Raw genomic sequence first — 12261 nt, 5'->3', positions numbered from 1 at the left:
ACATCGCACAAATAACAACCGATCGATGATAAGTAGGCTTGAAATGTAGTTGTAATTTAAATAAACCATCATTTCATTGGTTCTGTTGGATTTTTTAAATCTACATCTCGTTTCAAACTACGGAACAAGGTGTATTCCATAATCGCGCGCTCAACCATTTTTTGGGAAAAGCTCGTTTTTCGATGTTTCAGAATGTAACACTCACTGGGTCGATTATTCAAACAAAGTTTAGCCGTTGTTTAACAAAACCGCGTTCTACACTATCTTAAATTTAGCTGAATCTTTCATCTAAACACTTGTTTTAGTGAACAATGTCAAGCCGTGCCGAAAGCTCGCAGTGGTTGGACATTAATTTAATGAAAACAACACCCTTATAGAGAATATGTAAGGCCCACTGCTTGCGTTAAACCACGGTTTGGGTTAGAATTCGTGTAAATAACTGTCCCTTTATGTTTTTATATTTATTTTGATCAAAGTTTTTCAGCGCTGCAAAGACATATTGACGATGTGATATTAAACTGACAGGCCATGGAGTTTTAAGTTTGTTTACTTGAAATCTCGTCCCATTTGGAAAATTTTATGGATCTTTAAATTGAAATTGAAATAAAAATTCTCAACCAATTCAGGAAGTCAGGAGACCTTAGAAACTTTGAACGCAGTCGATTTAGGGCTGAAGCAAAAAAAGTTACACTGACTAGCAAATGCGAGGCGAAATACGACTTACATTGTACTGAATACGAATCACGAAGTCTTAGTGATTTCGATCTACTTCATGTCACTTTGAAAGTCTGAATTCCGACTTAAATATGAGATGTCTTGACTTCTAATCTTAATGATTGTTTCTTACTCGGAACTGGTTAGATCAAATGACCACCACAAACCATATAATATTTGTTTCCTTACTCGGAACTGGTTAGATCAAATGACCACCACAAACCGTATAATATCAAGCCAAGCTTTAATAGTTATTTGATCTAAAAGAAACAAATTTATAATTCGCAATCAGAACAAACGCAAATCAAGTCCTAATCTCGTAGCTAAATTATGAAACTTCAATGTAAACTTACTTCGGTGGCGAGTCGTTACAACAGTCTCACTTTACAGGTTAGCAGATTCTCTAGGTAAGCGGATTTAGAAACAGAAAAATTGATAACAAAATAACTTCTTTCTCACCTCGATTCCGGTGAAAAACTGACTTGAAACATAATAATCTAACGCTTTTAAATCAATCTATGGAATTAATGTCAATCACAATTCTTGTGATTGAGTAAATCTGTCAACAAGAGGCAATGCCTATTTGATAAACGAAACAATGATGGCATGCATACTCCCCCTTCCCCCCCCCACCTTAACCCCTCCTCGACCCCCCCTCGAGAGTAACTTTCCGATGCTGCGACATTTTTTCCTCATTGTTGATTACTCATTTTAAAGTAGTAAAAAATAAAATCTCCAATAAAGAGAAGCATCGCTGAAAGTCCACAGACCTAAAACGAAAATAAACAAAGCCTGTTAGTCTTTATGTTTTCTTGTTTATAAGCAGCTGCGTGTAACATTTCGAGAATATTTTAGCGAGAGATCAGATATATATCATGGTCCTGCTAACCTGAGGTAAGGTTAACGTATTAATACCAGACTTCAGCGAAAGTGATCTGATGATCAGCGGCGTGGTGAGTGAGAAGGAGGGGCTGAGGGGCGGGGTGAGGAAGGCGGGTGAGAAGGAGGGGCTGAGGGGCCGTCCTGGTATTTTCAGGCAAAGTAAGTTCATTGGCCTATCACTGAAATACTTGACGGTGATATAATGTCAGAAATAGTTCTGTTTTCCCTCTCATTTACTTTGGTTTACCCGTTTGTTTGAGAGATATCACCTCAGTTAAATTTAACTTCGCAAAGACCACAATGGAAGAAGAAAGAAAATAACCTATTCAAGGGACTAACCGCTGACACCTGTAGGTGCCCACATGTTTGCCTCCCAATATGCCTCTGAGCTTGACAAAGGTTCATTTCCCCAAGCGGCGTGGGGTAATTAGAAAGGTGAGTAACTTCATTCAACAGTAAAGAGCTTGAAACGAGCAATAAAACGGCGCTAAAAATACTGATCCCCATATTCTGAAAAGAAGAAAAACAATTTTAAGTATCTGTTAGGTCAGAAAAGTACGTGTTTAGCTATCGATTGTCGAATTATTTAGCCGAAAAATAATTACGACAATGACACGAAATATCACAAACACGAAATTTACATGGCCTAAAACCATTCAACTTGTGATAATGCGATTTATTGTATGATCAACAGGCAGTGGAAGAAACAGAAGTTGCATGTGCGAACCGTACGTTACAAAGCGGAGCGCCATGCAAATCAACCTGGAAGTAGGTGCCTGTAAACTGTGGCAAATCTGAGAAAACAGGATTGTAGCTGGTTTTTTGAGGCTCTCCAAGTCACACCAAGGGTACTTACCTCGCTGTCTCAGTGTCGACATTCACGCTGGCTTTTGCTTGAACGTCGTATAGACTATTCAGTGTTGTGCATTCTTACCTTCTGAATTTTTGGTAGGTTTGCGTATTGTTTAGTTAAAAAACAAACAAACAAACAAAAAACAAAATAAAACAAAACAAAAAAACAAGAACAAAAGAACCTGTCATCAAAGGGGGCGGGGTGGGATCAAGCGCTCCTCTAGACCCACCTTAGCTACACCCCAACAAAAAAAGATTCTGTTAAGGGTCAGTGCAGCCTAAAAGAAATTCGAGTCTACAGAAGAATTGGTTAGCATCTACTCACCAGAATATTCCATTTTCTCCCGATTCTGTCGCTGAGCGACAACAAAGAAAATACAAAAATCAGTGTGACGAGCAACCAAAGAATGATGGTGGAGGTCATGAAGAACGAAAGTCTCTCCATGTGATCAGGCCGGGAAATCTCCATATCATCTCTTGATTTAAAGAAGTTATTGTAAAGAGATATTATTACAAACGCTGATAGCAGCAGGATCTGTAAAAGAGTCGTGCGTGCAAGTAAGCTGGTCAAATTCTTTCAACTATGATAGCTAAATAGTTTCATACTCTAAATTAATTTAATTCAAACAGAAATATGACTTCTCTGAGGGGGCAAAAAAACGCAACGACCGGAGTGGAGTACCATCTTAATTTTAAATTTTCTTTCAGGCTGCAATTACACAAAAGGGAAGAGATTTTAAAAGCTGAGAAAAAATGATTGAAATAAGTCAATGGTCGAAACTCAGAACTCAACACAGCCTAAAGGAGGTATTTTCCATCAGACCCCGATGTAAAAATTCCAGGGTCTAATTATTATTATAAGATGATTTCGAGATACTGGTATTTTACTGTAGAATATTAAAGCGGTATTAGCGAGGGAATACTTATGAGAAGTATGCTTTCTCTGTTATAGATGCTGTAGAGAAGCGAAAGGGCTTGGATCTCGTCGAGGGAACATCGCGCACAAAATGTGGTTTTTAATTGCCCCCACCATTCCCCCCTCCGTCGCATCTTTTCCAATTTATACCCCAAGGAGTAAAATATAGATATGTTTCCATTTAGCGATGACATAATTTTATGTAAATCATGTGAGAAAGAGAGTCATTCTCCAGACAATTATTCTTAATGACTTACAAATTCTGCAATCTTAGAAACTCCAGCAGGGGATCTCAAATATTCTGAAGCTGACATTTCGCTTAGGATTATTTTTTTAACCTTAGACGCAACGGAGTTCTTGAATGAGGATCTCTGGAAAAATCTGCCTGAAATCAAATTGACGTAGTATCTAATACTTTTTTAGTAGAAGAAATGCTGTCCTAATCAAATCTAAACAGAACAGTTGCACTAATATTATTTATCATCAAACATTCTATCTCAGAAAAAAATGAAAGGTAAGAGTTAGCTATGAGAGAGCAATACGAGTGAAAGAAGAGTACTACGGAACAAGTTGTTACTTATGAAATACGAGGAACCACAGCAAATGGTACGTGTTGGTAAGCACCAAGATCTTCTCGCCTCTGAGTAAATGAGTGATCTTACCTTAAAGTTAAGTTATTTTGTTTCGCATACCTCTCACACGTGAACTCGTTTTTCCCGAGATGATTGAACAAAAAGCAAGCTTGATTTAGCTAATTTTTTTAAAAAATATCTACTTACATCTTTCTGAAACTGGACACGTTTACTAAGATAACGACTTAATTCAATGCGTCTCTCCACCGTCAGACTATTTTTCCAGCTATTACTATCATTCCCACAGAGAACCAGATCACATATGAAATTAATTCTGCTAATGTCATAGGACCTAACGAGCTTTTCATTCACATAAAACCAATAAATGAAGTGTCCCCCGCATTTAATGTTCTTAGATATTAATACTGATAACCCCTCACATTTTTTCTTACTCAAAGTTCAAAGTAACGAATATAGTCAATGCTATTCCTACAGTTAACACTTACTGATGTTAATATAAGGTGGGCGGAGTATGTTCGAATAATTGACTTCCCCCCACATCACTTAGCTTGATATAATATCGACAACTTGACCATATCTTAGCTGCAACTACATCAGGGAAAACGGCAAGCACACTTCTAAAAACTTTATTTACGTAGTGTAATATACACAGCAAGTCTGGGATCTTGAAGCAAATCTCTCTGTTCCTTGATGTTTCGGGTATGCTCTCACATATTGAAGCATATGCTCTACACAAACAAACGTTTAAATTAATTTCAGGTGTTGATCTTTCGAAAATGTACTTAATGAGGTTGCAACATCAAAAGCCATCTACATAGTAGCCTAAAGATTTATTCGTTGCCAAGGCGATGTCCTTGGCCCCAACCTCCCCAACCACCACCGCCTCCACCGTTGTCTTGGTTGCGTGGCCTACGGCTTGCAGGGGGAACACCAAATCCACTTACACCTCCCTGGCGGTTTGGAAGAAGCTTGTACCTATAAAAAGGAACAGAAATGACAAACAAAATTATTTGAAACAAATTCTATTCAATCACATCTATGAATCATAGCACTGGTTTAATCAATAACCTCACTCCTCTGGCAAGAATATTACTTACTTATATAAAGGAACTATCGCTGGAAAGCATACGAATCGAGAGCAATGAGATAGTAAATCATCTATGCTACAATATATTTCAATCTAACCAAGTTAATTAAATAAAAAGTCGTGATAGTATCATAAGTACCCCTGATATGAGATCAAACCTTAGGAAACTACAGAATCTGATGAAAAAGTGAAGTATTTTGTATAAAAGTATCTATCAAGTAAAAGAGCCTCCATGTGATCATTCAAGGTAAAAAAATAAGCCAACAAAGCAATAGAAAATGTACAATGGAAAATGTACAATGGAAAATGTACAATGGAAAATGTACAATTGAAAATGTACATTGTAAAATCAACCAGACTACATACAGTATGGATGGTGTAGAGAGAAATCGCTGTCCTCCAAAGTCTTGTGGGTATTTGAACATGAGGAAGAAGTAAAGGTGTCCCACAAAGATACCAATTAGCTCCATAATACCACTGCAATCAAAACAGATAAAACTTGTTTAGGATTTGAAATGAAGTTTGCACAAAGGCAGAGTGAGTTCTGATACATACCCTCCCTGAATGACCATGTTAAACACAGCTAACACCCATGGAAGGTACATTGCCTGAAACAAAATAAATTAAATTCAACAGTGCCCCATACAAGTCAACTTTATGCTGAGGGTGTCTGGCTCTTTCCAAATCTTTTTGAACATTTGAAATTTGTTGAAAAAGGAAAAACATACACGATCAGGGTATGTTGGAGAAGTTTCAGGGTTGCTGTTTGAAAACCTAAATGGCAAGTTTTTCATGTACTAGTATATTTGAGGTCTATTTTTTTACAATTTGAGAAAAAAAAAAGAAATAAATGCCTTGGAGATCATAACTTTAAACCACCATTATGATTATCTTTTTCATTCTTTGTCAAAATTAAAGATGGGTAATAAGTCTGAAGGATTCTGTTACAAAAGAAAATAGAAATCTATACCTTAAACTGCATGCCAAACCAGAACTGTACAATCATATCTTTATTCACTTGACACCATACATAAAGGACACTTAAAACAAGTGGGTCCATGAGAAGCTAAAAAGCAAAAACAGACATTATGCTTTGGGACAACAAACAATACAATATGACAAATACAGGCATTGGAAAAAGAAGAATACTTGTGCTTCTACCCACAAATCACTTTCTACATTTCAATGAAATCATGTGTTTTTAAAAAAGGTGTAACCTGTAGGTTGTGTGTGTGCTTTGAAGTATAAAGTAGTGGAGCTGTGAAAAAGAGTGGTCACAAAATTGCCCAATAAGCAGGTTATTTTAGATGTGCAAAAAATTTGCTCCTATCCACTATCCTCCAACCAAAACATTTCTCAATGAAAACCCTGTTTATCTAAATGTTACAAACCGCTGAAGAACACTACAAATGATCATAATAAATGAGTATTGTGTGTTGTTCATAGAGGTTTTTCACACTATGAATATTTTTTTTTTGATTTATAAGGATTGAGGAAAAGTTTAAAAATATTGCAAACATTTGAACAGGACTTAATATTGATGTTCCTTACAGGGTATTCAATGATTGTAACCATGGATACATCTTTTAGTTTAAACTGTTTTCAGGTTAAACAAGTGTATAACTTACCCTCAAAGGCATAAGAAATCCTATGATCTTTTGTTAGTTATGAAGACAAGTCAAGGAACACTTCAACCCAGTAAACAAACATTACGATATTAACACAAATAGCTTTTTATACCCAATTTCTAAATATCAACCATGCAAGAGAGAATAGGAAGAACTCTAGCTAAGGTCAAAGTACTGATTACATCACAAATAAACCTTTGTTTCAACTTAATTTTCTATATTAAATTCTTAGGAATTTGTATTTTCTTCTTTGTTGTTTTTCTTCCATGTCATTTCTTAACAAAGATACAATTAAAATGATCCCATTGAAGAGCATCATAAACAAGTAATCAGCTGGCCGACCATCAAACAGGCCTGCAAGGAAAAAGAAAAAATGCTTAAGAAGTAATAACATTAGATTCACATCAAGCACTGATCTACAACTTCAATGTGAGGCAGTAAGATCATGAGAAGTTAAAACACAGTTCTGTACAAGTTTATCATTGATGCAAGATACACCACAATATGGTTAATGCTCAAATGTGTCTGAAGAAGGGATGAGGGGGTTAAAAAGCTTCTGGGCTTTGATGTATAGGCTTCTTAGAAAAGGAGGTTTAGGTAGTTAAAATTCATAAGGAGACAAAATTTGACTAGTTTTTATGTGCTTAATATCATTGTCGCTCAGATATCATTAGCATCATACACAGTATGCATTTCCTAAAATGAAAATCTATATGCAGGACTAAGATTTATTACAGAATATTCTGTAACAAATGCAAACTCTCCTACATCAGTGACAGTTTGACACAAGGCAGAGGAAGTGTAAGGGTTCTGAACAAGGGAGCTCAGTTGAGAGTGTTATTTATTCACATTCCCATACTTTCTCATTCTTGAGCAATGTAATAAATCATGATTATTTGATAAAGGAAAAGTGATAAGAAAGAAAAATGGGTTAGAACATATATATTTTAAGCAATAATCTAAACTAATATTGCAGATTATTTTAAATTTTCATACTAGATATGCTAGGTTAAACCAAATACCCTAAGTAAACTAGCAGTTATCCACAGTCTCCACTGTAAATCAAACACTCTCTGGTCACCCCTGTTATTTCTTTGGCCAAGTAGTTTAAGTTAATTTCCCTACCTTAAGCAGATTTTACCTGGCTATTTCATACTTGTTTAAGACTTTCCATAATCTTAAGACTTATGAATTATATTTCTCACATTTCAACCAAAACTGAATGTGAGTCAACAAAGTTCAATTAAATTTTTTAGGAATTCAAGATTCTGCATAAACCAGCTTTTTCATTATTTACTTGATAGAGTGAAAAAAAATAATTCACCTGTTTCAAGTCTTGTAGAGTATGAATACAGGAAGTATATATTAATCAAATAATGAAATCCAGTCTGAGGTGAAATAGGGTAGTATACAAATGATGTGACCAATCTCCATATCTGGAATGAAAATTAGAAGGGATCTGTAAGAATTAGTGTCTCCCTTTGAAATGCTCCATTCAAAAAGTAGATTACATGTTGCTGTCCCTCTGTTCAGTAATAAATCACATATGACGTCAAAATATGTAATCAACAAAAAAAGGCAAAGGAAGCACAGCCAGGTGTGTTACTGATGGTCTTACAACAGTGCTAGTGCACCCTTCATATGACATATGTTGCAAGGGCAGTCAACAAGTAGACTCTATTCAATCTTTGACAAATTGTACCATTTAAACCCACTAAATATTACATGAACTCACACCAGCTGCAACACATGGTAGGGATTAAAAAAAATGTTTCCCTCCAACAGATATCCATGGGAAAACTAGGCAAATTGCACTAACAAATTAAAGTAACATAATTTCCCAACACTATCTCTGGAGTATGCTGAATCTTGTAGCTGTATCAAAATCAACTGATCGTCACAGTGATAAGTAGACTTCCTACCCAAGTGAAGCTACACTTTGCAGAAAAATTAAGCCCATCCGCCATTTATGTCTTATTCTAAACGCTTTTGTCTTCAACTTCCGGCTAATAACTATTGATCATATATAGAAAGAGAGAAAAAACTAAGTTGCCAAAAATTGATTACTATGACAACAACCATCAAAAAATAGGTTGAGTGCGAATGGTTCATTCTTCATACAATACGAATCAATTGAGAAATTTACGGAGCAGTTAATTAGATTTTCTTCGATTTTTCATATCGCCCCTTTAAATGTCATTACAACTGAGTACTGTATCTACACCTGTATGCTAAATAAATCTTCGCAACTAATATTTTTTAATTTCTCTTCAATACCATTGTCTAAGGTTCGTATGACTGCTTTCATATAACACACTGGCTTACCTGGAAACGGTGTACTACGCTTGCATAGTCCAGCATCATGTGAAAGCCATTTATGAGTCCTAACCTTCCAAGAAGGGGAAATACGATGGACAGAGAGAACCACCATCTTGTCACAATAGGTATACCTCGAAACCACGTTCCAAGTTCATTCTCTGCCATTCTTTCACGTAATAAAATATCCTTGAATTTTAGCCTATGGCAAGTTAATCACTAAAAGCGGATTGAAAATCGTCCAAAAATTATCGCAAAAGTCCTGATATAGCAAATTTCAAACAAAACAGACGTGGCGAAGAGTTACAGCACCGGGAGCGTTTTAGTGCATTGTGGGACATCTAGTGACAAGGCTTACGCGGTCGAGAAGGAACTAAAGGGCCGGTCGAACTAGCTAGGCGACAAAAAGTGGTAAGCTCGGCCGAATTTCGGAAAGAATTTTGCTTTAACAATTTTGTGCACTTTATGCTGAAAACGTCAATCAAATTGTTTGCTCTCTTTAAATATTCATTTCAGCGACGCGCGTTAAATTAAAGATCCGAGGTCATAACATCGGGCATCTTGCGCAGAAAGAAATTAAAAAAAATACACAGAGATGGTTCTTCCAAGAAACATGTTCTGATGGTTTGCAGTTTTCCTTGCGTTGCAATTGAATATCGCTCAAGGACAACTGCTAATTCTAACGTTGCTTTGCTACTGGAAAATTCACCTTCTTACAATGAAGGTGTTTTTAATGCTACAGATGAATCATAGAAATGCATTATGACGTCGCCGTCGATTTCGTCCATACTGGGTGCTTCCCCGACCAGCTGAATCTTGGTTCAAAATTAATTTCAACTTCAGAATTATATCAGAGAGCATTTTTTTTATCGTCAATTGAAATGAACGAAATACATTCGATCGCCTCTTAGTAATCTTACGTCCTTTTCTTCAAAGGGAAGATACAAAAAAGAAACTGTATCAAACCAGAAAGTTCTTTCAATTGGAATTTATCGCCTATCGCACGGAGAATCATTTGAAAGCGCCGGTGTTGCTATGAATGTTGGAAAAACAAAAGAAATTGAAGCATTCATGGACGTCGTGGATGGGCTGTGTGAACTAAGGAACGACTACATCAAGTTTCCCACCACAGTGGCAGAAACAACAGCAGCATCTATAGCAACGTTCACGCCCCTTCCCAACCTTCCGAATATAGCTGGTGCAATTGACGGCACCCACATCAAAATCAAAGTACCAAAGGATAGTGCAGTCGATTATTTTAGCCGTTACCAACATGATGTTGTCGTGCAGTTGTCAACGGAAAAAGGGCTTTCATGGATGTTGCAGCTGGGTTTCCGGGAGCATGTATGATGCTTGAGCTCTTAGAAATAGCATAATTTACGAGAAAGCAGAGCATGGAGACATTCTTGATGCAGGACCAACTACTAGAGTCGATGGAAGCGAAATACAACCTTATTTAGTGGGCGATAGCGCCTATCCTCTTTCTCCGTGGCTTCAGAAACCCCTTCCTGAAGGTACCAGAGATCCGGATGAGATTCGGTTTAACCAGGAGCTAGCACCAGAGCGAGTGCAAGTCGAGTGTGCATTCGGAATTTTGAAAAGTAGATGGAGAATCCTTATTTGTATGGAAGAGTGCAGAGCTTAGCTAATTTCGAACATCATTTTGGTGTGTGCAGTTGTACATAGCTGTTGTATATTATTTGGAGATGAGTGGGAGGAAGAGGATGAAAACAATGATCATGATCAAAGAGATAACGATGAATTTCCTTTAGATGGGGACAACATCAGAGAAATCCTTGAGGCCTACTTGAGTTCCATTTCATATGGTATCTAAAAGAATGCGTTTTAATTACATTATTACGAAGATCTGTTTAAAATCTCTCGGCCTTGAAACTTTTAATAATAATTATATAGCTATAGCTAAAAGTTCATGTTCACAGTTCTCAAAGATTATTTTCAGAATGTCTAGCAACATTGTGTTAAATCACTGCGATACTCCTCGATTGTCAAAAATTACAGTCAAAAGTGATATTAATTAAAAACGTATTAGATCCTTTGTATTAAAAAATCTTTCAGTATAATCAAAACTTTAGCAAGGAAAGCGAGCGAAATTTTCTCTGTTCACGCTAGATGATCTTGATGCAAGAACTCTTCAGTTTGGCGCGCTTTTGAAATGAACATGATACATGTACGCGCGTTAATGGAGTATGGAAGGTGTGAATGAATTTTGTGACATTAAACACAAACGTGCGATATCATCGCCTGACAAAAAATTGGCGAGCTCCGAGGGCTCGCCGATTTTTTGTTGCGGCTTCTTTGAACTTAAGTAGAGTAGGACAAAATTTTGTGCAGGTGAAACACGCCGGTCGCACACGTCTACAATACGCGTTGACAGAATTTTTTGCAAAGCAAACAAAAAAATCTGCCCAGTGCCTTATATATCTGATTAGACGTTTTGGCTTGTGGGTATTTTGTAGGTACAGGAGCACACACATGGCGGCCACGTAAGCAAAGTAGCGTTGAAAAGCGAGGACCACCATGGTCAAGTATTTTTGCTGCTTAGCCTTCAGTACAAATTGCCTTCTGAACGCGTAACGTAAACGGGGGACCGGTCAAGTTTTTTTGTTTGCCCCGGGACCCTGAAATCGAGCTGCTTGCATTAGAATTCTTTGGAATTCTGATGTAAACGGGAGCATTGGATGCAGAAATACACGTACTGTATTGCCTGAAAACCCTGTCCCAGCCTCCCAATAAGTCAATTAATTGCCTATGTTTTCACTTTCAAGACTGGATACGGCCGCCGAAGAAGCTTGGGTCCATGGTTAATTTTCTCTCTACAGCGGGTGGTATGGTCAATTTATGAACAACACTTACCCCATTCCCACAGTGACACTCTGTTTTGCTCCATTTTAGCGAGGATTTTCATTATGTTCGCGGAGCTTTAATTTCGGGATTTTTTTATAATCACAAAGAAAGTGAAACCAAGTACCGGCGAATTTAAGTACGAGTAAAGTACTAGCATTTTGATAGCAGCTCTTTTGATGAACGTTATTATATTCGCATAATATACACAATGTTTCTGAAATTTTAAGTTATAACACAACAAAATGGAAACTTTTTCGTTTTACCTGTATTTCAGAGCGAGTTTAGACCTTGATGAAGGATTTTAGCTTGTTTAGAATACTGTGGTTACTCGAAAACATCGCTGAAGGCTAGTGCCTCATTTGTTTACATAACATACCAAAACAATACTGGCTGTTTACCGCAGACTAT

At 36.9% G+C, this 12261-nt stretch overlaps 2 protein-coding genes and 1 pseudogene across 2 annotated transcripts; 1 reads left to right on the top strand and 2 right to left on the bottom strand.

The window, feature by feature from the left end:
• Positions 1-942: 942 nt before the first annotated feature.
• On the bottom strand, positions 943-4418 carry LOC113664702 (uncharacterized). The gene is made up of 4 exons (XM_027180329.2): positions 3622-4418; positions 2774-2983; positions 1936-2106; positions 943-1484 (listed from the first exon to the last, which is right to left on the bottom strand). The coding sequence occupies exons 1-4, from the start codon at positions 3676-3678 to the stop codon at positions 1407-1409; spliced, it is 516 nt and encodes a 171-aa protein (XP_027036130.1). The 5' UTR covers positions 3679-4418; the 3' UTR covers positions 943-1406.
• A 149-nt stretch (positions 4419-4567) lies between these two features.
• Positions 4568-9326, bottom strand: LOC113664701 (derlin-1). Its single transcript, XM_027180328.2, has 8 exons — positions 8998-9326; positions 7997-8108; positions 6962-7026; positions 6673-6699; positions 6015-6110; positions 5600-5652; positions 5411-5521; positions 4568-4932 (listed from the first exon to the last, which is right to left on the bottom strand). The coding sequence occupies exons 1-8, from the start codon at positions 9154-9156 to the stop codon at positions 4788-4790; spliced, it is 768 nt and encodes a 255-aa protein (XP_027036129.2). The 5' UTR covers positions 9157-9326; the 3' UTR covers positions 4568-4787.
• A 428-nt stretch (positions 9327-9754) lies between these two features.
• Positions 9755-12007, top strand: LOC113664696 (uncharacterized; annotated as a pseudogene).
• Positions 12008-12261: the final 254 nt, after the last annotated feature.

Source organism: Pocillopora damicornis, chromosome 3 (genome assembly GCF_964200805.1).
Source record: "Pocillopora damicornis chromosome 3, jaPocDami1.2, whole genome shotgun sequence".
In the NCBI taxonomy this organism is placed as follows: domain Eukaryota; kingdom Metazoa; phylum Cnidaria; class Anthozoa; order Scleractinia; family Pocilloporidae; genus Pocillopora; species Pocillopora damicornis.
The sequence above is the reverse complement of the archived record's forward strand: the minus strand, read 5'-3'. Positions and strand labels throughout refer to the sequence as shown.

Bases quoted from the DNA above. Each gene is read 5' to 3' on its own strand.
- LOC113664702 (XM_027180329.2), bottom strand. From the start codon at position 3,678: ATGTCAGCTTCAGAATATTTGAGATCCCCTGCTGGAGTTTCTAAGATT. The intron at 2,984-3,621 runs GTAAGTCATTAA...ACTCTTTTACAG, and splicing joins TTTCTAAGATTGCAGAATTT to ATCCTGCTGCTATCAGCGTT. The intron at 2,107-2,773 runs GTGAGTAGATGC...TCTTCTTTTCAG, and splicing joins GGAGAAAATGGAATATTCTG to AATATGGGGATCAGTATTTT.
- LOC113664701 (XM_027180328.2), bottom strand. From the start codon at position 9,156: ATGGCAGAGAATGAACTTGGAACGTGGTTTCGAGGTATACCTATTGTG. The intron at 7,027-7,996 runs GTGAATTATTTT...TTTTCCTTGCAG, and splicing joins CTCTACAAGACTTGAAACAG to GCCTGTTTGATGGTCGGCCA. The intron at 6,111-6,672 runs GTAAGTTATACA...TTTGCTTTTTAG, and splicing joins GATTTCTTATGCCTTTGAGG to CTTCTCATGGACCCACTTGT.